Source organism: Marmota marmota, unplaced genomic scaffold (genome assembly GCF_001458135.2).
Source record: "Marmota marmota marmota unplaced genomic scaffold, marMar, whole genome shotgun sequence".
In the NCBI taxonomy this organism is placed as follows: domain Eukaryota; kingdom Metazoa; phylum Chordata; class Mammalia; order Rodentia; family Sciuridae; genus Marmota; species Marmota marmota.
Window position 1 is genome coordinate 680,685 of NW_025999930.1, and position 24,446 is coordinate 705,130.

General features: G+C 42.1%; 1 protein-coding gene across 3 annotated transcripts in view; it reads right to left on the reverse strand.

Moving 5' to 3' along the window:
- Positions 1-24,446, reverse strand: part of Fam120a (family with sequence similarity 120A) — a 102,761-nt gene that overhangs the window by 59,675 nt on the left and 18,640 nt on the right. For all 3 annotated transcript variants that reach the window (XM_015506281.2, XM_048800500.1, XM_048800501.1), the window contains exons 3-5: positions 24,009-24,091; positions 5,034-5,162; positions 4,157-4,253 (exon numbers count right to left, since the gene is read on the reverse strand). In XM_015506281.2, the coding sequence (XP_015361767.2) occupies positions 4,157-4,253; positions 5,034-5,162; positions 24,009-24,091 (309 nt within the window). The remainder of the gene's footprint in view (positions 1-4,156; positions 4,254-5,033; positions 5,163-24,008; positions 24,092-24,446) is intronic.

Below are 24,446 nucleotides of genomic sequence, written 5' to 3' on the forward strand. Positions count from 1 at the left end.
GCAAAACCTGATGTATTAGAAGCCTGGTTCCCAGGGTGATGGTGTTAGGGTGGTGTGGACCTTTAACAGGTGGGGCCTGGAGGGAAAGCTTCGGTCCACTGAGGTCACTGACCTTGGAAAGGATGCAGGTGGTTCTCGCATGACCCTCTTGGTGGTGATCTCCAGAGGCTGGTTATAAAAGCCTGGCCTGGCCCCACCCAGCTCGCTGGCTTCCTGTATCTGGATGTGATCACCTGCTCCCACACACGCTCCCACACGGCCATCTGCCATCACATGATGCAGCTGAGAAGGCCGTCCCCAGAAATGAGTCTCTGCAGCACCACACCCTTGCACCTACCAAACTGTGGGCTAAATACACATCTTTTCTTCCTAACTAGACTCCATGCTCATTATAGGGACAAGAAGCTGAACATTACAGACAGACACCTGAGTCCCAACTGAATTCCTGATATAGCAGTTCGAGGGAGAATCTAAAATTCCAGCCAGGTTTATAAGCCTCTGGCTAGAGCCAATGCACACCATTTTATGCCCCACAGATATCTAAACTGCTAGCATGATTTTGTTAAAAAGGTTTAAAAAATTCTCCACACATTGTAGTTTCTAAAATCATCAATGAAGACAGGTTCCAACAAACATGAAAATCATGCCCTCACATTGGCTGTTCAAAATTCACAGTAATTTCCTACAGAATGGCATGATGACATCCGCTCCGTTACAGGCACGCTCACCAAGAACCACTAACCACTGCCTGTCACTTATAAAAAACACCCCCCTCTCATCTCACTTGGGATGCCTAGAAAGCAGCTCCCCAGGGAAGTAGAGACCGCTTCTCCTTGTCCTGTTGTTTTCACTGGGAGGACACACCGGGAAGGAACTAAAACCAGCAAGTGCTCTCTCCACGCTGCTGTGTCTCTAGACTGATCAGAAAAAAACTAAAAATCCATGTTTGCAGGTTTCAGATTGTGTCTATGCAGCTTGGGATAAACCTGCCTTCCCAGTCTCACCTCATTTCTCTGTAGCCTCACCTCCAGCCACACAGCAGACACCCTGAGTTCCACACCGCCCCACTCCCTGCCCCGATGTTGTGCTGTGTCTGCACCTGTTGGCTGGCCCACAGGCATGCAATTCTGCTTTCTGCAACAGCCGGCATCACAATGAAAGGCTTTATACAGGGGATATACAGGGAGCTATCACCTGTACCAGCCTGCCTGAAAATACCACTCTAAATCTCAAATTCTTTACCAATACACCCCTGTCCTTCATGAATAACTGTGTGGTTAAAGAGAAAATGAAACTGAATTCAGAGTCAAATCTATGAAACAACTTACCAAGTCATTTAATGATTAATTAAGAAAATGAAAGCACTTGGTAGAACATTTATCATTATTTGTGGTATTGGAGATTGAACCCAGAAGTTCTCCTGGCCACTGAGCATCACCCCAAACTCTTTTTATTTTGAGACAAGGTCTCACTAAGTTACGTGGACTGGTCCCTTGCAAACTTCCTGCCTCGGCCTCCCAAGACGGTGGGACTACAGCATGTGCCACCAGCTAAATATTACATATTTTTAAATTAAGTTTTAAAACTCACCTCACTTATAAAAAACATCTTCAAACTGGTTATCATTAACTCAGATCAATCCTAAATGTTAGGTGTACAGGTGTCCCTCTGTATCCAGGGGACTGGTTCCCCAAAGATATCCAAACCACACATTTTCCAAGTCCCTTATATAAAATGGAATAGAATTTGCATATAACCTACACACTTCCTCCAGTATACTTTAAATCATCTTTAGATGACTTACAGAACCTAATACAAGGTAAATGCACATACATAGCTTTTGTTCTGTGCTACTTAGGGAATAATAATAAGAAAAAGCTCTGTGTATATTCAGTACAGGTAATTTTTTCCCCCCAAATACTTTTGACCCAATTGATTGAATTTGCAGAACCTGTAGATAAGCAGAGTGACTATACTGTGTTTCTCCATAGTTACTTTCCTATTTTTCCCCTTCTGAATAAGAGTTCTACTCCCAAGTAAACTGTAACAACTGCTTAGGCTACAAATGCCACAGAGATTGTACCATATGCTATGGTTTGCATGTAATTTGACTCCCAAAGGTTCGTGTGCTGGAATTTGGTCCTCAGTTTGGTGGTGTGGGAAGTGATGGAACTTTCAAGAGAGAGAACTTTAGTGGGAGGTCGTTAGTCAGGCCACCAGGGTTGCTACTCCCAGTATAGACAGTGGAACCTCAGTCTATCTCTGGCGGCATGCTTTGTGATTTGACCTCTCACTCCAGCAAACACTCCTGCCTTTGTGGTCCCACCTGCTATAAGGTCCTCAAGAGCTGAAGTGATGTCAATGACAGGACTTTGAATTTCCAGAACTGTGAGTTAAATAAACTTCTTTTCTTTATGGATACCCAGTTTTAGATATTTTGTTATAGTAGCAAAAGAACAAACTAATACACAATAGGAGCAGAATATCAATGGAGATACTTGAGGATGCCAGTCTACCTCCGTAAGCGTGTCCAGGCTTCCTTCACTTTAATATTCAATCTCTTGGGGCCTTTTTAGGTTTACAAGAATAACAATAATGGCATCTGCTATTGAACAAGTTCTTCACATATACTCTTTTTAACAGTCAGATAATGACACCATTCTAATAGTACAGGGAGCCTGAGGCCAGGAAGTGGTGGGGCCCAATACTCAGGTACAGGTTCTAGAGCTCAATTCATGCTCTCTGATGTACCAACAAGCACTTATTAAACATCTTCTGTGTGTAAGGTATGATACTGACATAAAAGCATACTCTCTCCCCTTCTCCAGGGATAATCCTCAAATATACCATATTATTTTCATTCTGCTGATTTAAAAACAGTTAATGGATTAATTATTCATTCAGTCAAGGCTTCCTCTACCAGGGATACAAGACAGGCCCTGGTCTCTATGTTCTCAGGTTGGGAGGAGGTGAAGCAGCGTGGCTGACCAGGGTACAGCAACGGAGAAGCCTAGCGGCCTTAGAGGAGGAACCAGCAAGCCTGGGCAGACCCAAACACAGGAGGTTAGGGAAGGGAGCCCTCCAGGCCCAAGAGCTAGTGAAAAGGCCCCAGGCAAAAGCCAGCTCAGTGCATTCAAGGCAAGAAAGAAGGCTGGGAAGTCGCCGGGGTCTCAGTGAGCAGGGTAAGGAGCTGGAGGCTACTCCCAGAGCAGTGGGAAGCCAGGGGAGATTGTACACATGATCTGGTTCACATTTTTAAACACTACTCTGGCTGCTATGAGGATAATGAACTGCAGGGAACAAGAATGAAACAGGTATCCCATCAGAAGGCTATTGCTACCTGTGTCGCCAAAGACATCCAGGCAGCCCTGGCTCTCTGGCCCCACACCTTCTTCATCCCCATCTGTGCAGTCAGCCCAAGCCTTCATGTCACTGAGCTATGTCCCCAGTGTCCAGCACACAGGCAGCACTGAACGGAGTCCGTGGAGAAAAGCTCCTACAGTCAGAGGCAGCTCTTAGGGACATTTTCAACCTTGGAATTAAACTTCAGGAACCAACAAAAAGTCTAATTCCTACAACAATCTCTTGAACATGCCTTCTATTATTAACAGCTGACATGAAGTAAATGACACGACTCCAACAGACTTGGGGCACTACTGCACAAACTTTACCACTCTGGACCGTTATAAGGCAGATTTGATTTAGAAAAGAGGAGCATGCTCATGGCTCATTGCCCAACAGCTTCTTGTGAGACATCATATGCAAGCAGACTTCAGGCTTACAATTATTTTGGGTCCCCAATTTCAAATATGATCTTTTTGATCTTTCTGGTCTTTTTGAGAAATGAAAAAAAATAACTACAAATCCACTGTACTTATGAAGTCATTTACAGACCAAGAGGCTCTCTTGTGTCCAAAGAGTCAGAGACACCAAGATCTCTAGCCTGTGATTCAATGGCCTCCACTTTTCTCTAAGAAGTCTGTTAAGTTTGCTCTTGCTCCTCAATATCCTCGGGGATTACTAGCAAGTTCAGCTACACTTATGGGCATAAATGCAGAAATTCACCCTTCCAAAGAACAAGACTTGATTGGTGAAGTTGGCAAACCTCTGCATTATTGCAAGGTCAATATGATACAGAGAGGCCTTATTTACTTACCTAAGTAATGTGATGGATGAAATGACATAGGCTTACTAGTCGCTGAGTAATATCCAATTGCTCTCTTAAATCGAATAACTTTGTCATCTGTTCTAGACTGAAACAGATGTAGGAAAACCTTAGTTATGCCACTAGTCATGTGTATGAACATACTTTTATAATTCAGCACATGTATAATAATCTGTAGCCTTTCAAGTTAGATAAGAATTTAGAATGATATTAAAACCTTTAGGGAAAAAAAAATCAAGAGGTTACTACTGAAAAAAATCAAATCAAAAATTAATTATTTTAAAGCAATGCAGTTAGAAAAGCAGAACTGTGAGCTTGTGGCAGAGTTGGGCCCTGGCTCTATGACTTACTTCTTTGACTTCAATTCTGCAGCCACTGGTCCTGCCAAGAGACCCGACCTGCCACCTGCAGCTGGTGGAACAGACTGCAGCACACTGATCAGGAATATGTCTAGACAGAGACAAGTCCCCCAAACCTTACCTATTCCACTAACACTGACTTGTTCACATGCCTTACTTTCCAAAGAAGAAAATCCCTGACTATCCCCTAAAAGATACAGACAAATCGGGAATTCACAATACCATCTGACCAATTTCATTCAGTTGATCTTCTGCCCACTCTGGAATACAGGTCTTTTTAAAACAGAGAACTCGGAGCAGCAGATTCAGCCATCAACTACTTGAAACCCTTATAGTTTGGAACTGACTGAGACCATCTGGTGGGAGCCTGGCCCCTTAGCCACGGGCTCCTTCAGAATGGTGTGTATGGCCCAGCCAGACATACACAGTCAGCTCGCACCTCCTGAGTCCCCTTCCCAAACCAGCCACACCACCATGCAAAGGCCCACCCTGAGTCTTGCTTTTTTTACCTGTGAATGCTGGAAAACATCTTTAGCTATGGCATCCAGGTCAGAGGTGTCTTGAATGTTGCGGACATAGTCAGCAACAGCTTTGATCACTACATCGCAGGGTGGCAAGACCAGCTGGTGGGCCCGGACCTGAGAAGCAAATGCACATGTCAGCAGTGGGCATGGGACACAGAGCAGGGCACATCAGGATGCAGGGTCCAGAAATCCCAATATGGTGCTGCCTTCTAGGTTCCCCTGGGGCCTCCTATCATCCATCTCAGCCCTACAGCTTCCGTAAGTCTCCCATGCTCTGAAGCTCAAGACCTGGACTTTTCTTTCAGTTGATGAAATACAACTCAGCTGTTAGATTAAAAGAGCACTGACAACCTTTAGTTAGCTTGCGAAGTCTGATGATAGGAACTGTGCCCCCCGGATGCTAAGTGCAAAGCAACTCATGAGAGAGGCCCTGGAGCCATCCACAGCACTAACTTAGGACTCCCTGCAAAACTACAGGAATAAAGGCAATCACCAAGTGCTGGACCCACAGTAAAAGGCCAAATTTAGTTCTGAACTATGGAACAATGGTACCACTGCCTGATGAAGGGCATGTCTGATTGAAGAATGACAGAACATGAAATACAGTGTAGGAACATCTCATTATCCAAAAGCTGGCATCAGAAAAAGTTAACGGATTTTTTAAAAAGGCAAAGACATCTGATAAAAGCTCTGGGGTCAGCAGAACGACAGTCTCCAAACACCAACCACACCCCGCTCTCCAGAGCCTGTGAATATGCTGCGCTGGGTGGCAAGATAGAACTAAGATTACTAGTCACCTGGCCTTAAAATAAGAATACTGTTCAGGATTACATGGAGAGGCCTAATCACAGGGTTGGGCTTTGACGACAGAGGAGGGGGCCACAGGCCCATGAATGCGGGCAGCAGCTGAAGGTGGCAAAGACAAGGGAACATTCTCCCTGAAGCTGCCAAAGGGAACACAGCCTGCTGATACTCTGACTTCAGCCCAGGGAGACCCATTTTGGACTTCCAGCCTCTAATGCTGAGATAATTATGTTGACATGAGGGACAGGGGGGCGAAAATAGGATTAGAAAAATTCAACTAAGCAAAGAAAATGAAAGAAATCTCTGGCAGACATATATATTAATACTTTGAAGTTATTATCATGCAAACTTTCAGAGGCACAAGACTACATTTAAAAAAAAAAAAAAAAAGATTCTTTCATTAAAACATGTTTTCCGCATGGTTGAGTAGCTGCTCCTCACCTCCTAAGGCAGCACATTCCCTTCCTTTAGATTACTAGCATCCAGAGGAGGAAAATGGAATAATAAGGGCCTCCAAAGCACCACACCTTCCTAGAAACTCAAGAGTTCTCTGCAGAATGTGAAAAGCTACTGTCACACTCATACTCACAGCAGACACGTGGTAAACACTAGGTCCTAGGTCGGCCTGTCCGTGCCCCAACTTCTAAGGGATGTTTCAACAATCCCATAGGCAAGTGAGAAGGCTGCCATGACCACAGGGAGAGCAGGGTCAGAACGAGAGCCTTGAGCTGCCCCGCCCTATGTTCCTCTCCTGCTCCTGTTGGGAGACACTGGGCACTCTGCTCACAGTGACCATGCCACCTGGAGGGGTGGCACATCTGTGGAGGATCCCTGGTGGCCAGGCCTCAGCCTTGTTCTCTGGGTGCATGTGACCAGCTAACTACTCAAATCCCTCAACTTTACAAGCCAGTGACCTTTCCCTGAAACACACAGTAATGCTGGTCATTTTAGATGATTTCACACACAAAACAAAAACATGACAGTTCTCACCAAGAAAAGAAGTTACTAGATATAAAAATGTCCAAACTATGGACCCCTTCATCCCCCCGTCAGGAGGGAGTACAAACCTACTTACATGCCTCAAGCACCTGGGCAGCTCTGTCAGACACCATTCTGCTTCAAAAGGAAACAACGGAATCTGCTGCTTTTATTCCCATGTGCAGTCTTGCCACACCCCCCACAACACTGCTGCTCAAAGACCCTTGAAGTGAACAGATCCTATCTATATAGAGCTCTACTACTGAGCTATATCCCCAGGCCTTTTTATTTTTTGAGGCAGGGTCTCACTAAGTTGCTCATGGTCTTGCTAAGTTGCTGAGGCTGACCCCAAACTTGTGCCGATCCTCCCATCTTAGCTCCCCAAGTCACTGGGATTACAGGGAGGTGCCATAGGGCCCAGCCAGATCATATAAAGTGTCCTCTAAACTTTTCTGAGTGGCTAGATGACACTAGCTTAGCTCATGCTGCAAACACTCCTCTTTATGACATGCTAACTGCACAGCCACACTCCATCCCATCCTCCATGACCGTTCTATAGCCAGACCCACCTTTCCCCTGGATGGCTCCCAATCTAGCCTTCTAAATCCAGCTCAGGATAAAGCCTCTGATCTACACTGTATGAGAGGGGGGCTCTGAGGCCTAAGGGCCTGTTCACACCACAGTCCCCACCCTTCCTCAAGGAAGGCAGCCAGTGGACAGAAAAAATGCACTAGTATAGGGATACCCAGCAGGGCTTTACTGTACCCAAGAGCTAAAAGCACACTGCCTCCAGTACACGCTACATGATGTTTTTACCACGGCAAAACGTGCAATGAGTTTCAAAAGGATTTACCATGGAATTAATTTTGGTGCCAGGATCCTCTAGCACACTGAAATAAAGGTATGCATATAGGTATACATACCATGTAGATGATGGTTACCCATCAAAATAAATGGGGGGGGGGGGTATATCAAGACCTGTTTATTCAAAATCTTCCCAAATAGCAAGTGACTCAACATCAGCAGTCACCACACAGGAGGGTTACTATGCCCTTGTCTGCTCATAAAAACAAAATCCACGCTCAAACCAAGTAACAGAAGTGTTTGCCATATAGTGGCAGGCTACAAATATTAGTTCCATTTCCTCCTTTCCTTTATTCAGCTTTTGTTTTAAATTTTTAGCTCAAAAAGTTAACATTTTGGGGAAAAAAAATCAAATAAATTGCAACAGATCCAAAGTTGGAAACAACTGTACTTTCTATTTGTTAGAATAGAAGGTAAATTGTTTCATTAAAAATACAAATGTTGCCAGGCGTGATGGCACACGCTTGTGATGGCAGCCACTAGGGAGGCTGGGGAAGGAGGATCGCAAGTTCCAGACCAGCCTGAGCAACTTTATGAGACCCTGTCTCAAAATAAAAAGTAAAAATGCCTGGGGATGCAGCTTAGTGGTACAGAGCCCCTGGGTCCAATTCCCAGTAGTGGAGGGCAGGGGGAGCAAAAAATGTTTCTGATCAATTGCCTTTTTTCATGGCACTTCATGGCAATTTCACTGTTATTTGCTTTGTCAGAAAGAAAAAAAATGTAGGGCTAGAAAAGACCTCCAAAATATTTAACCCAACCCTTTGCTTTCAGGCAAGAAAATTAAATAATAAATAGGCACCATATGCATGGAAATGATCATCGTCTCTGTGCAAAAATATTCTTCTGTGAGAGATTTCACTTTTGGCATCATCTCTTTCCAAATTTCCAGACCTAAAGCTTTGTACTATGATTTTTACACATCACTGACAAATGAGAACAATTCGGGAAGTGCTTATAAACACTGGCACCATTAGACCTTACCCAGCAACCTGCTGCTGGCTCTGTGATAGGTCATGGTTGATAATCCAATAGATGTCCCTGTGTCACCCAGATAAGCTGTCCTTTGACCACTCTGGACAACCTTTACTTTGGATTTTAAAAAAACAACACAACAAAGACCTTCTTGGACTCTAAAGCCCTGGGGCTGGGTGGTGGTGTGGACACTGGCTGGCCACAGTCATGGGATTGGCCCTGAGAGGGCACTTGTGCTGAGGCCATACAGCATGAGGTTTCAAACCCATCCACAAGCAGCTGGACATGCCCAGGAACACCTCTGCAAAAAGCTGCAGGTATTCTCACTGATGGAGGAGAGGGATGGACCCTCAGGGTGGTGGTGAGCACAAGACTGCAACTTAGCAATGGGACCACACCCAAGGGGACTTGAGAAAGCCTCTCTGCAGTCATTTGCTGACGACCCCTTGAGATCTTTGATTCTTTACAGCTGCTAAACTCAGTCAATTGTTTTAGCCTTTCAAGAGCCATGTTAAGGGAAGCTGGGCACAGTACACTGTAACAGCTGAGACCCACAGAAAGCAACCCGTCAGGTTCCTGAAGGCAAAGTATTAGAAGAGCCTGCTGAAGAAGCATTTATGTACTTATTCACTGCTTCCAAGCAGTTCACTCCTTGCGATTCTGCAGTCTCATTCTTGGTTATATTTTTTAAATAAAACATTTTCCTACAGCTGTGAATTCATTTAAATTATGTCACCATATCATAGTCCAGCTTTTAAATCAAGCCTATCATACCACAGGACTCAGAGGAGCCCATTTAAATCCATTATGCTTTTTCTTGTAATATTGTTGATTAAAAACTCTTAAAAGCTTTCTAAATTTACCATTAGAAAGAATAACTTGAAGGGGTCTTGACTTTCACATGATGGAAATACAAGACTTCTGCACAAGGGCAAGATGGCAGGTCCCTCTCCAGAGATATGAGGGTCCTCCCCACACAGGTCCAATCTCAGGAATCTGCTTCCACTGCTCACGCGGCTTACAGGGAAGCTGCCCCCCAGAAAGACTGGGAGGGGGTTGGTTTCCAGATACAGTATTTGGATACATCAGGATGGACATTTTGTTTTAGGCAGACGTTTACTTCTTCAGGAGGCCAAATCACTGTACCACGTTCCATTTTTGTATTGATGATGTTTCAATTCTAAATAGCCTTAACACCTCACCTTGTCTGTTTTCCAAGACAAAGAAAATGAGCATTTTCCAAATTAACTGGTATTTTAGTTTTACATTGGGTCACACTTTCCCTTTTTAAAGAACAGAGATTCTCATTCAACATTTTTCTTCATTTTGGTTCTTTTTTCCTTTAAACAACTGTTAATGTCAGTGTTCTTCTATGTAGAACACCTCATGATTATGCACTCACAAGAAACTGAACCTGTCTACCATTTAGTGTCCTTCATCAGGGGAAGAGGGACCACTCTTATATCCACATTGCATCAAATATCATTTATTTATTTTGCACATCTTCTTCTCGCTGCCTCTAAGGTTCGGCTGCCACAGCCCAGGCTCCCTCCCTCTCCTGCGAGCACGGCTGCCTGCTCCCTGGCCCTGGCTCCCGGGCCCTGACACAGGAGGGCAAGCACTAGGAGCACAAAAGGCAGCAGGACAAACAACCACCTGGGGCCGGAACAAAAGGCTGCAGCGCTGGCCATCTCTGGTCCTTCCTGCTCTCTGGTGCTTCCCAGTGGCCAGGCTTTCCCTACTCCGCAGACTGGGGCGCACCGGGATCGGGCCCTTCCCTTCCCTCCCATGGTCCCACTTTCTCACTACTGTGAAGATGACTGCTTTCCTCCTGATGCACACTTAACCCTGAGCACTTTGGTGTCCAAGGGCTGATCTTGCCACATTGCATTTTTAAGGAAAAAGAACTTCTGAATCAGGCTGGCCACAAGACTCAGATGAACACATGTATACACATGAGTTCCTTAACACAATAAGTTAGTTCCCCCACCCAGGGAAGAATGTAAGAGCCAGTGAACTCCCCTGGAAATGAGGGTGTATGAGTAATCTGATGTCAGCACCTGCAGCTCAGGAAGTCATCAAGTCTTACTTATTAATTAAATAATCTTCTTCCTCAGCATTTCTCCTCAGGCAGGATATATGGAGTTTAGCCCCCTGAGTCTTTTTTCTTTATACTGGTAGAAATTTGAAATCCTTGGATGTTCAGGACACTAAAGCGACTAACTGTGAGCCTGTGAAGTGGTAAAACCTGTTTAGTTGCCCACGTAAGAGTGTGTGTACACTGAGTGGGGGGAGGAAGTAAGTGGAGGATGATAACAACTCATTACAAGTCAGTTTTCCCCAGGGGCATAAACGAGTTAGAAATTCATTTATATGTTTATAAAGTACATTTTAAATTGTGGTCTAAAACTGACACTGGAATAGGGGAAGATGAATGCATTTAGTTACACTATGCTGAACTCTACGGCCTATTAATTCATGGTGAACAAAGAACATTTTCTTTACAAATATATTTAGAAAATATTAACTTGATGTTAGAAATCCAAATACTGAAAGAAGCAAAATTAAAAATATGTGTGCAAAATGTAAAACACGTGCTTGTTTTGCTTAAATCAGATTATAGTTCCATATCAACTCTCTTGAAACTAATTAGGTCCTCCTAAGTTCTTTTACATTTTCTTGGTATTTGGTATTTTATTTTGCTTTTGGAAACTTTAAATTTATTTTATTGATTTATTTATTTTAATTTTTTAAAAATTTAGTTGTAATTGGACACAATACCTTTATTTTATTCATTTATTTTTATGTGGTGCTGAGGATCGAACCCACGGTCTTGCACGTGCGAGGCGGGCGCTCTACCGCTGAGCCACAATCCCAGCCAACTTTTAAACCCCTTTCAACTCCAGTCCTAGGCAACCTCTGCTCTGCTTTCTATCACTGTAGTTCTGTCTTTGCTAGAATTTTACATAAAGGCAGTCATATAGATTTCCTTTGGGTTTGACTTTTCATTGAAAATAATGCTCCTGAAATTCATGCATATTTCAAGATCATTCACAGATGCTCAGGCTAACTCCAGAATCTGGTTATAATGAATAAAGATGCTATGAACATTCAGACACAAGTCTCTGTGTAAACATGGTCTTTCGATTCTTCAGGGTAAATACTGAGGAGTGAGACTGCTGGATATATGGCAAAGGTATGTCTAACCTTATAAACAACCGCCAAGCCCTTTTCCAACTGGCCTTTCCTCGAGCTCTCCACTCCACAGCATGGAGAAATCTGCACTTGCTCAGGTCCTCCATAACGTCTGCATTAATAGTCTCTTTCACTCAGTCCATTGGTTGTTAGTTGTGATATCTCATGGTGGCTTTAATTTGCATTCCCTCAGCTATATGAAGTATTTCTTTCTGTAATTATTGGACATTTTCTAAAATGCCTGCTCAAAGTTTGTGCCCATCTGTTATTGAGCTGACTTCTCATTGTATCATTCTTCTTATATTTTGGATATAAGTACTTTTTTCAGAAACATTCTATTCTGCAAATAGTTTCTCTGTTGTTTGCTTTTCATTTTTTTTTAAATTTATATATGACAGCAGAATGATTACAATTCCTATTACACATTTTTTGTGTAATAGGAAATTACACAATTTCCTATTACACAATTGTAATAGGAAATTGTGTAATTGGAGCACAATTTTTCATATCTCTGGTTGTATACACAGTATATTCACACCAATTCGTGTCTTTGTTCCTATACTTTGGATAATAGTGATCATCACATTCCACCACTGTCAATAACCCCATGCCCCCTAACTTCCCCTCCATTGCTTTTCATTTTTAACTAAGAAATCTTTGTGTGACTCAAAGTCATAAAGATTTTGTTACATTTTCCTATAGTTAATTTCTGCATTCTTTTTATTTTTGCATATAGATATCCATTTGTTGTAAAAATGATTCTTTCCCCACTTAGTTACCTTAGAACTTCTGATGAAAATAACTGACCATTTATACCTGGGTCTACTTCTGGACTCTAATCTGGTACCCTGATCTATACGACCAGCCAGAATTATTATGGTAGCCTCAGAGTGAAATTTGGTAGTATTAAGCCATCCAAATTTGTTCTTCCTTTTGAAAAGTGCTGCTATCCCTGTCCTTTGACATTCCACATGAATTTTAAAATCAGCATGTTTTCAGTGTCTATAGAAACTCCTGCTGGGATATGATTGGGAAGAAGGGACATCTTCACACCAGAGTCACCTGACCCCTGAACACAGTTCATCTCTTCATCCACTTGGACCCTTCTTTCATCTTCACAGTGGCATCCACCTGCTCGAGTGAGCTTCTCTACGAGCAGAGGGCACAGACTGGCACTCGCGCGGGTGGAGACTCCGGGCAGGCAGGTAAGACAGGCCACGTGGTGTAGCCGGTTTAAAATGCTCCACCAGGAGGCCAGTGAGGCTCTAGAAAGCCAGCACCAAGTGTCACCTCTGCCAGCAATGGAGGCTGAAGAGAAAGGAGGGAGAGTCAGGTTTAGGATACCAAGAGCGTCCTTCCAGGTGAAGACAAGAACCAGCTGGTGGCTCTAAGGACAGTGCTACAGTGGAGTACCCGAGGACCAGGAGCAATGCAATCCAGAGGACAGGGGCCCTCAAGCACTGTTTAAAGGGCCAGGGGAGCAGGGAATGACAAAGTGAGGACAAGTGAGTGATAGACCCACAAGCAGTATAAGTGTATGCTGAGAGAGCTCGGGTCTGAGAGCTATCAGAGGACACCAGCAAGAAAATAAAACCATGGGAGGAGAGAAAATATTTGCAAATCATATATTTGATAAAAGACTTGCATCTGGAATGTATTAAAAATTCTTACAACTCAATAATAAAAAGACAAATAACTCTCTTTAAAAGTAGGCAAAAAATCTGAATAGGCATTATCCAAAGAGAAGTGACCACTAAACACAATAGCTCAACATGACTGTCATCAGAGAAATATACATCAAAACCAAAATGAGAAATCTCACTGAACTCAGCAGGTGGCTAAAATAAAACAGCAGACAATAGCAAGTGTTGGCACGGATGTTGAGAAATCAGAACCTTCACCCATTGCTGGAGGGAAGGTAAACTGTGCAGTTGCTGTGGAGAACAGAATGGTGGTTCTTCAAAACATTAAACACAGTATTTCCACGTGACCCAGGCAAGTCAATTCTAGGTCTACACCCAAGAGAACTGAAAACATAACACACAAAAGTTTGTGCACACATGTTCACAGCAGCATTGTTTAGAATCACCCCATAGTAGAAATGACTCGAATGCCCATCAGCTGATGAATGGATAAACTGTGGCATATCCATAAAACAGAATGTTATTGAGTCATAAAAAGGAATGCAGTGCCGAGATATGCCACAAGGAGGAACTGAAAGCACTATGCCAAGTGAAAGAAACGTGACATGAACACCACATATTATGTGACTCTATTTATAATGAAATGTCCAGAATAGATGAGCCACAGAGTCAGAAGTATGTTAGTGTTTGCCTTGGGGTTGGGTGGGGAGGAAAAGAACATTATTGAGTATATGGTTCCTTTTGAGGGAAACAAAAATATTCTAAAATTAGATATGGATAATGATTGCATAACTCTGAATTCTAAAAACCATTAAATTGTTTGAAGTCCTAGGATTTTATGGTATGTGAACAATATATCTCAATAAAGCTTTACTGAAAACAAAGAGGGAGAGGAATACTCTAGTAGTAGCCATGGGAGCACCCAGTGTCCGGGCAAGGAGAAGAAGGGACTCCACTAAAGAAAGCTGAGGCAAAAAACAACCTGCAGCTGTGGGTCCCAGTACAGATGAAGAGAGTTCATGCCAAAGACAGAGAGGCCAGTGTCTCCCAGACATGGCAAAAAGATGAGGAAGGGAAGCCAACCTGGATAAGGCCGGGGGGCAGAAGCATGAAGCCAGAGGGCACACACACTCAGGGCTGGAGCTGCTGGGATCAACATGTGGTCGGGTATCAAGAAAAGTGACCTCCTCCAGGGTGAGAGCTGCCCTGGAGCCTCCAACTTGTGGTTGGCATGTGAGGGCAGAACCTGTCACCTACCTGGGACAAGGGGAAGTGCGGGACAGGGATAAGGAAGCAGTGCTGTGATGACATTCAGAGCCAAGTGGGTATTCTGAGCAGGAAGTGCCAGAGGCAGGTGAGGTACAGGGCGGAGGCCTCAGCCTTGAAGGGTAGGAAATGAGCTGGAAAATGTTTACACGGTTATTTTTAAGACTGATGTTATGCTGCTTATTCAAAATAAAACCAGAACATTCCAGCGTAATGATTCCTCCCATCTCTTCCAAGGGCCTCTGAAGAGCTGAACTCGCTTGCCCAGCGTTCATGAGGTCCTGCGTTCACTCCCTAATCCCAGTGCTCCACTCCCCCACCACATCTCAGACCCACTCAGACTGAGCAGGTCTCCTTCTGGGGGCCCTGCCTGTACTAGCCAGCCATCTACTGCAAGAAGAGGACCACAAAGAAGTCTGACCCCCTTCCTGTAGGAGCATTCTAAAAGAAATATGATGTCCCTCTCTTCCCAGCATTGTGACAGAGGACCCATCATAACCTCTAAAACATAATCAGAAAAGCTACTCCTGCATCCCAACATATTCCAGCAAATTCCTCAGAACTGCACGTCTTTCACCTTTATTTTTAAACAGAGAACAGAGAAGGAATCTCTGATTGGAAGATATAAGGAAAGCAGTCTTGTTTAGTGTTGTATTTTAAATTATTCCATTTAACAATTCCACATATAAATAAAAAAATGAGCAAAGAATAAATTTCTTACTAAATGCAGGTTCTCAAGACCTCAGAGCTTAAAGCCCCGCACAGTCAATTTGTACTCTAAAGGGTTTACATGAACCATTGAGAACACACAGGTAGCCAGGCATGTGGCATACACTTGTAATCCCAGCGACTCGGGAGAGAGAGGCAAGAGGATCAAGAGTTCAAAGCCAGCCTCAGCTAGCACTTAGCAACTCAGCAAGACCTTGTCTCTAAATAAAATCCAAAAAAGGGTTGGGGATGTGGCTTAGTGGTTAAGTGCCCCTGGGTTCAATCCCTGGTACAAAAAAAAAAAAAAAAAAAAGAATACGTAGTTAATGTTCATGACGATAGTGACAACTACCAAGAGAATGTACATTTTTTAAAAAAATTCTAGAAGTACGGGGCTGGGGTTGTGGCTCAGTGGTAGAGCGCTCGCCTAGCATGCATGAGGCACTGGGTTAAATCCTCAGCATCACATAAATGTAAAATTAAAGATACTGTGTCCACCTAAAACTTAAGGATATTTAAAAAAATTCTGGAAGATCAAACAGCTATCTTTTAGAAGTGGTTGCCTCTCAGGAGTTGGGTTGTAAGTAGCTTTCATTTCCACCTATTTTTATGTTGTTTGATTTTTTTTTCATATTCTTTTTGTAATCAGAAAAAAAAGGTAACACAAAATTCTAAAAGCAGTAAAAATGGAAAAAAATGTCAAAACTGTGATGGTCAATTAATAAGATCAGAAGGTTTAGTAGAATCACCTCATTTTGTCTGTCTCCCTTTTTTCCCCACATTCAAGTTATGTAAAAAGAAAAATAAAAAGAGACAAGTATTTCATTTATTTGTCTTTCAGCATTATTTTCTCTAGAACTCATGAAGTTCTTAGATTTTAGGAAGTTTTTCTTAGCTCCTTACTTACTGAACAACAGGATGACTTAGTGGGAAGGGACTGCATTAAGTTAACTTAATACTCATAAGCCAGCAATGGTTCCTTCTCTGGACGGTTCATGAAGTCAAACTACACCCTGCTATGACGAAAAAGGCAAAACAAATGAAGCCCATCTTTTTTATTTATTTACAATTTATATTCAACTTAATTTTCAAAAGGATTGACTTCAGAAAGATGAAGCCACATGCTCACCAACCTATCTCCCACGAAGTTCCCTTATGTATCACACAAGGATGCCTCCAAGTGCCTGACTCTCAGCAGCTCTTCTGGGACAAAAGGTGCCTCCATACAGTGCCTGAGACCACAGGCTCCTCCAGCCACTGCTCCTTGCACAAGGGTCAGGCACAGCAGGCACTAGGCTGCAACTGCAATGCTGGCAGCAGGGGTTACAGCACCCAGGGCGTCCATCTGAGAAGCCTCAAGACATGGACCTGAGCTACTATCAGACTTCAATTTGACAGTAAAAATAGCAAAGAAATATAAAAACTATAAAGAGCAACTAATAAGACCAGAAGGGTTAGCCGAACCACCTCATCTTGTCCTCCTCCATTTTTTCTCCATATTCAGGTTAGGTTTTTTAAAAACAGGAAGAATATTTGATATATTTAAAGGTGTCAAAGGTGCCATGATCCCACTCTGAAAGGCAAGGCTGAGGGCTGGCTGCTCTCTGTTCCTGGGTCCTGGAGACCCTGTAATGCCCAGCCTCCTTACTACTCAGAACCAGACCCAACTGCTATACCCTGGCTCTGACGGACACGTAGCTTGAACACAATGAAGACATAAAAAATTTAAAGTTGGAGAAGGCTTCTGGTAAAGCACATTTTTTAAAAAAATATTTTTTCCCTTAGTTGTTTATAGATCTTTATTTTATTTATTTATATGTGGTGCTGAGAATTAAACCCAGAGCCTCACACATGCAAGGCAAGTGTGCTAATGCTGAGCCACAGCCAACGCCCCTGGTAAAGCACATTTAAAACAAAGTTTTCCTGCTGTGTCTTGACAGACTGCCCTCAGGATAAGATGCTCCTAAAGGAGATGACTGAGAACTAGCCACGGCTAGGACAGCCTTAAGACAGAGGCCAGGCCAGGCCAGGAGCTGGAGGGCATTCCCTGAACTGCAAGAGGAAGCACAGTGAGAGGGTCAGGCAGGGGAGTCCTGTCATGGAGGACCCAGGGGAGGGAAGGACAGACACCTCCAGGAGTCTCTGGTTCATGTTTACCACTGAAACGGAGGAGGAGTTTCTCCAAGAGTGGACAGGGATATCTCCAAAGCAGACCCAGTCGTCAGAAAGCCATCGACTGCTGGCAGTGAAGCTGGGGGCAAGGACAGCCAAGGCAAGATGGGAGGTCCAGGAAAGGAGGCAGGGCTACTGGGGCTCCAGAACAATGGACAGGGACAGAAACTAAAATACATGAAGCTGAACATGAAGTTCAGGAACAGAAAACTAGTAAAATGAAAACAGTGATCTGCAAATAACAGTCTGACTGAAGCCTTGTAATACCCAAGTGAGAATGCAGAACACCCAGATGAAGCAAGCATTCTAGAAAGTGAGGCTCAGGAAGACCACAGGCAACAAGAAATTACAATTTAAAAAAAATAAGTAAAGCCAGCAAACAACTATAAATATATATTTTTTAAAAAAATTAAAACAATAAAATACCCAAAATAAAAAAATTCTTATATCTGAAGCCCTGCGCCAGGGCTGGCAGCTTCACACCCTCTGGGAGCACCCATCGTGCTGGGTTACAGAGGTCCTCAGCAACCTGCCTAGCCACTGTTCTTCCTACCCAGGCAGACTGGCTGCCCTACCACCGGGCACTAGCAGAAGTCAGGCCCAAGCTCCAACAGACAGCTCAGCTTTCGGAACCGTAGTCCACCCAAGGCCTCCATGACCCTTTCAGAACAATCTATCCCACCAAGACCAAGCAAATGGACACAGCAGTCCAGGGTAGGACCAGCACTGGGCGCCTCTTCGAAAGGCCAAAACACAGACCTGGTTTTTATTATTGTGAATATAGCAAGGGCTCACCATGATGACAGAGTCAAGACACACACTGAAGGATGTTCTACTTATCTAAGTCTATGACTCTTTATAAACCTTGCATCAGGAAAAGTGAGGATCTACCCATTGTTTAGAAATAGAATTTCCAACTATTCCAGGTAAGTAAAATATTCTAAGTTTCTATAGCCAATGAAAGTAATTTACCTAAAGCAAACAAAGCACAGGCCCAGGTTTGGGTGACCAGCCCTCAGGCCCCACCCAATGGCTCTAGTCTGCTGTTTCTGCTGCTGCCAGACTCCCTGCTCAGAGGATTAGCCCAGTCACTGGGCCACCAGGACTACAGTGAGGGACCTTCCGTCTCCAGAAGAATAGGGGTAATATATAACACTATTTTTCTTTCTTTCATTTATAAAACTTACCAAATCTTAGAAGGTCCTCACCCGATCCTGCCCTAGAATTGTATAAGTTATATGAAAAGGCTTTCCATTTTCCTGAACACAAATGGAATATTCTTTACCTCTAAATCTAAAAATGTGAAGCCCACTCTTAAGGTTTGGATCTAAAGATGTCTCCCCCAAGCACACTTGTTAGGCAATGTGGGAATATTCAAAACTGAAATGATTAGATTATGAGGGCTATAAGATTACCAGTGGATTAATCCACTTAATGGATTAATAATTTGAATTGATATATTAATTAACTTGAATCAAGTTAATAATTTGAATGGACCACGGGGTGGTAACTGTAGGCAGGTGGAGCATGGGTGAACAATGTAATCTTGTCCCTGGCACTGAGCAGCTTTCCTTCGCCACACCCTGTGCCATAATGTTCTCAGGCCCCAACCAATGAATGGAGTCGGCTAACCATGGACTGAACCTCTGAAACTGTGAACCCCAAATAAACTTTTCCTACTCTAAGATGTTCTTATCGGCTATTTTGGTCACAGCAACAAAAAGCTGACTAATACACCCAGCTTACTAGCAGTTCTTAATACTTACAATGAGCTCGGACAAAACCTTAAAACTTGAATAACCACGTTATTTCCTATTGCTTTCTCACAATTTGGGGTCCTAAACATGTCCAGCATCTCATTCACAATCCAGTAATAAGCATGATTCACTAACTAATAGGGCAGCACAAAATAGGATTTGTTCCCGTCCTAGCTTTACTCATTGCAAATATTATCCAATGATTTAAACATTTCAGCTTTCTTTCCTGATCGATTCAGATCATTTTTGAGAATTTCAGCACATACAGCCCCAAAGTAAACATAGCACTCTTTTAGCAGAACCAGAGCTGTAGATAGTGAAGGAACCTCATGGCCTCCAGATGTTGTACGTGGTTGGGTGAAAGCTCAGTGAATGGCAAGGCACATGGTGAAGTGGGAAAAGACATGTTTAAAGATGAATCTCAGAGCTGGGTGTGGGAGTCGGGTAGCTCCACAGTAGAGCACATGCCCAGTATGCAGCAAGTGCTGGGTTTCATCCCCACACCACAAAAAAATAAAATAATCAAATGATGAGTCTAAGAATGCTACTTATCTACAAGACAAATTTTTAAAAAATTAAAATTCACTGTTGCCAGTATACTGAGGATTCCAAACTAAGTAAATTATAGACCACTGATGACTTCCTATCTACAGTATTTTGTGATTTTTTTCCCCTCAGATGGTAAAAAAACAAAATTTTCTTGGAAATTTTATTAGTTGCTTATTTTTTTTTAACATAGTATGTAGGATAATTTTAAGGCTATCTAGTTCTGTATCCTTAAGTTTGAGCCTTCTTGATCCATGCCTTTTATCACATTATGTAGTATTTTTCCAAAGTCAATCTGTTAGATTATTGTTCACAGAGGTTGGTATTATATGAATTTAATACCTAATCAACTCAGAGCACTTAATGTGTAACACATAGTAAGAAATTAAAAAGAAAAGCTGTTTTATTTTTTTTTTAATATTCATATTTTTAGTTGTAGTTGGACACAATACCTTTATTTATTCATTTTTATGTGGTGCTGAGGATTGAACCCAGGGCCTTGCACTTGTGAGGCGAGTGCCCTACTGCTGAGCCATAACCCCAGCCTCAGAAAAGCTGTTTTAAATAGTAACGAATAAAATTAGAGATGGGGCAGAGGAAGTCTGCTTATACCTTCAGGAATCAACAAAGTTTTAAATGTAAGTTAATATGCAGGAAGAAAAGCTCCAATGTAAAATGCCAATTAAAATTCTCAAGAATATTATGAATATAAGCAACAACTATATAAATTTTCAAAAGATATATTTTATAACTGACAGAAAAAAATAGCTAAAATAGCAGATGGGATATATGCAATTCTACACACAGTAATGCTCGTGGTGGAAAAAAAAAAATCTCATCTAATTCCCTCCATCTACATTAAGATGACCAAAATGATGTTGCGCACAGAAAGTGTGTATGAAAGGTCAAAACATGAGCCGGGTGCAGTGGCACATGCCTGTAATCCCAGTGGCTTGGGAGGCTGAGGCAGGAAGATCACGAGTTCAAAGCCAGTCTCAGTAAAAGCAAGGTACTAAGCAACTCAGTGAGACCCCGTCTCTAAATAAAATACAAAATAGGGCTGGCATTTGGCTCAGTGGTTGAGTGCCTCTGAGTCAATCCCTGGTAGCCCTTCCCCACCCCCAAAAAAGGTCAAAACACAGAAGTGGCAAGAAATGCAATTTCTAAAATCATCTCAAAGCCAGAGTGCTTGTATTTCAGAATGTGACTAAAAATCCTACAGCTTATCAAGTAACTGGAAAAGTTTCTTTGAACCACTGCTCCATTTTGTCATAAAAATACCCAGCTAATTTCAAAAATACACACAATTACAATGCATAACACTTGACTGGATCCTGACTTAAAAAAAAAAAAAAAATACACCACGACCATAAATAACTTTTGGAGAACAACTGAAAAAATTTGAACATGGATTTAATATTCAAATTCATGGTTCTAGGGAATTATTAATAATTCAACTGATGCAATAAATAGCAAAATGACTGAAAGAACGTCTTTATTTTTAGGTGGTGGAGATGCAAGCCAAAGTCTCCAAAGGTGGAGCATTTTAATATCTGCAACTTGATTCCAAACAGTCTAAAACAAAGCTTTTTATTTTAGTTTATTTTAAGTGGGGGTTTCCTGGGGATTTATCCCAGAGGCACTTCACCACTGAACTGTATCTTTAGCCTTTTTCTTTTCTTTTTTTTTAATGTCTTATTTTGAGTCAAGGTCTCGCTAAGTTGCTGAGGCTGGCTTCAAACATGCCTCGTCTCCGGAGTTGCTGTAACAAAAATACCCAACAAGACAACTTACAGAAGGAAAAGTTTATTTTGGCTCATGTATTCAGAAGGTTAGTCCATGGAATGCCAACTCCATTGCTCTGGGTTCAAGGTGAGGGAGATCCTCATGGCAGAAGGGTGTGGTGGAGGAGCACTGCTGTTCTCTGTGGCCAAAAAGCAGAGGAGCCACAGGGAAGATGAACACTTCGTGGGCACAGCCCCATTGTCCTCCAGCTACCCCACACCTGCCTGCAGTCACTACCCAGCTTAGCCCATTCAAACTAGGATCGAGTGACTAGGTTACAGCTCTTATAATACAATTATTTCACCTCTTAAATATTTCTGCACTGGCTTGGGAACTTTGTGGGGGCGCTTCATACCTAAACCTTAACAGTTTAGGTATGTGTGTACACACACACACACACACACATATATACACATACACTTTATTGCAAGATACCAACAATTATTGAGCCAAAATTGAAGACTTGAATTGGGTGTCAACATACTTTATATACAGAGATATGAAAAATTGTGGTATATATGTGTATTAAGAATTGTAATGCAAAAAAAACCAAAGTACATGTATAAAGGCATAAATTGGCGTGAACATACTTTATATACAGAGATATGAAAAATCGTGCTCTATATGTGTAATAAGAATTGAAAGCATTCCATTGCTGTCGTGTATTTAAAAAAATAAGATCAATAAAAGATTAAAAAAAGAGAGAGAGAGAGAGAAGCAAGCCTACACGACTATCTCCACTTGTAATAGCACAGTGCTTACCAGCCTCAATGCGCATGGGTGCAGCTCTCTGAAGCACCACTGATTACAGACTGCACTCTCCCAGTCTGCAGGTCAGCCGTGGTATCCCGGAGAGCTGAGGGGCAACACTTCAGACCCTACCACTTCAATCCTGAGAACATATGGGAGGGACTCTACTGCCCATAGCAAATAGAACTTTTCTCCTTCAAGGACCAAAAAAGAAAAAAAAAAAAAAAGAAGAAAACAAGTGATTTCTAATAAAAGGGGGCGGGAAAGCCAACTTTCAAACACAAGTTGAAAACAGTTTGAACCTAAAACTATTAGAGTAAAAAGGAGAACATAGGCTGGGGTAGTGGCTCAGTGATAGAGCGCTTGCCTAGCATGCGTGAGGCACTGGGTTCGATCCCCAGCTCCACATTTGGGAAAAAAAAAAAAAAAACTAAATAAACAAAATAAAGGTATTATGACCATGTATAACCAAAAAAAAAAAAAAAAATTTAAAGGGAGAATGTTCTGCAGCACACCAACAAAAGATGAAAAAGGAACAAAATGAAAGCTGTAGCAGAGAGAGTATGCTTGAAACTTCAGGAATCAACAGTTAAGTATAAATGAAAGTGTAGGAAGAAAAACTCCAATTTGAAGTCAACACCAATGAAAACTGTTTATAGAGGGCCATTCTGAAGAACTAAGAACTTCGCAAGAAAGCCCGCCGATAGAAAACATTCATTTCCACGCTCCTTGCCTAGACCAAATAGTTAGTTTCAGAGCTAGAAACAGATATAAAGCCCACCTACCTGTCTTCCTAATTCCAAGGCACTTATACCCAACCAATGACAATTACAATCACAGGAATCACCAGCGAGAGCAAGATGAAGTGCCTGGGGGCTCCTACCAATCTCACTCATTACTATTAGCTCACATCAACACATGAACTGCCTCACTTCAGAAAATCAGAGTGAAGTACCTCTTGTCTGATGTTCATTACTATCATAAACAGGGAGAAAATTGAAAGAAAGGTAAGAAAATATACTGTTAATTTAAAAAAAAGTACAAATGAACCAGTTCTCTAATGAATTTGGATCTCCCTTATCATCCAATAAGCATTAAATTATACTGTTTTATAACTGCAGAAAATTGGTAAGAAAGCTATGAAATTTCTCAGACTATACTAAAATACATTGATATGAGTAGCAAATAACTATAACACTTGTTGAAAGTGAATATTACAAGTAAAAAAATTAATATTCAGAAACTTTAGCTCAAAGATTTCCTTCTGTGTAGGCACAAAGCATTCCTCCCGGAGAATTCAGGGAATTGATAATTTTCTAACATACAGGCGTTGGAAACAGGGAAGAAAGGAGGATTGTTCTTTTTGTTCTTTAAGGCTGCTCAGTTCCTGAGATGGGGAAACATGACACTGCTAACTGCCATTTCCTTCTACAATAAAGGGCGTGACTTATAATATTAGCGTAAAAGCAAAAGTTAAGAGTCGACTGCTATAGATGGTGGAGATCAAATGAAGTCTGTACCTTCAATGAGGCTAGTGGATGTTCTGGACCAAGTAAACTCCAATGAAAGGAAGCCAGATCTTCATCAGGTAGTATGTGATTTCCTAGAATACAAACATGAATCACGTAAAATAGTAACAAATGACACAGAAATGCCTAAACAACTCACTACATGCTTGCTTGTCAATATATCACTAAAATTTCCAAACAGAAAAGGAGAATATTTCTTTACTTTTTAACATAAAGCAACATACAACCAACTCAAGTACAATGTGAACTTCCAGTAGAGTTTCAACAACATTCACACTAAGGACTGCATAGAACTACAAACCTAAGCAACTTTCCAGCCCAGTGTTAAACAAATACCAATTTGCAAAAAGTCAGTCTGATAACACCCTGATGCCAAATCCAAGTGTTCATCTCTTCAAGAAACAGCTGTGGCTCAAAATTTTGTGCACT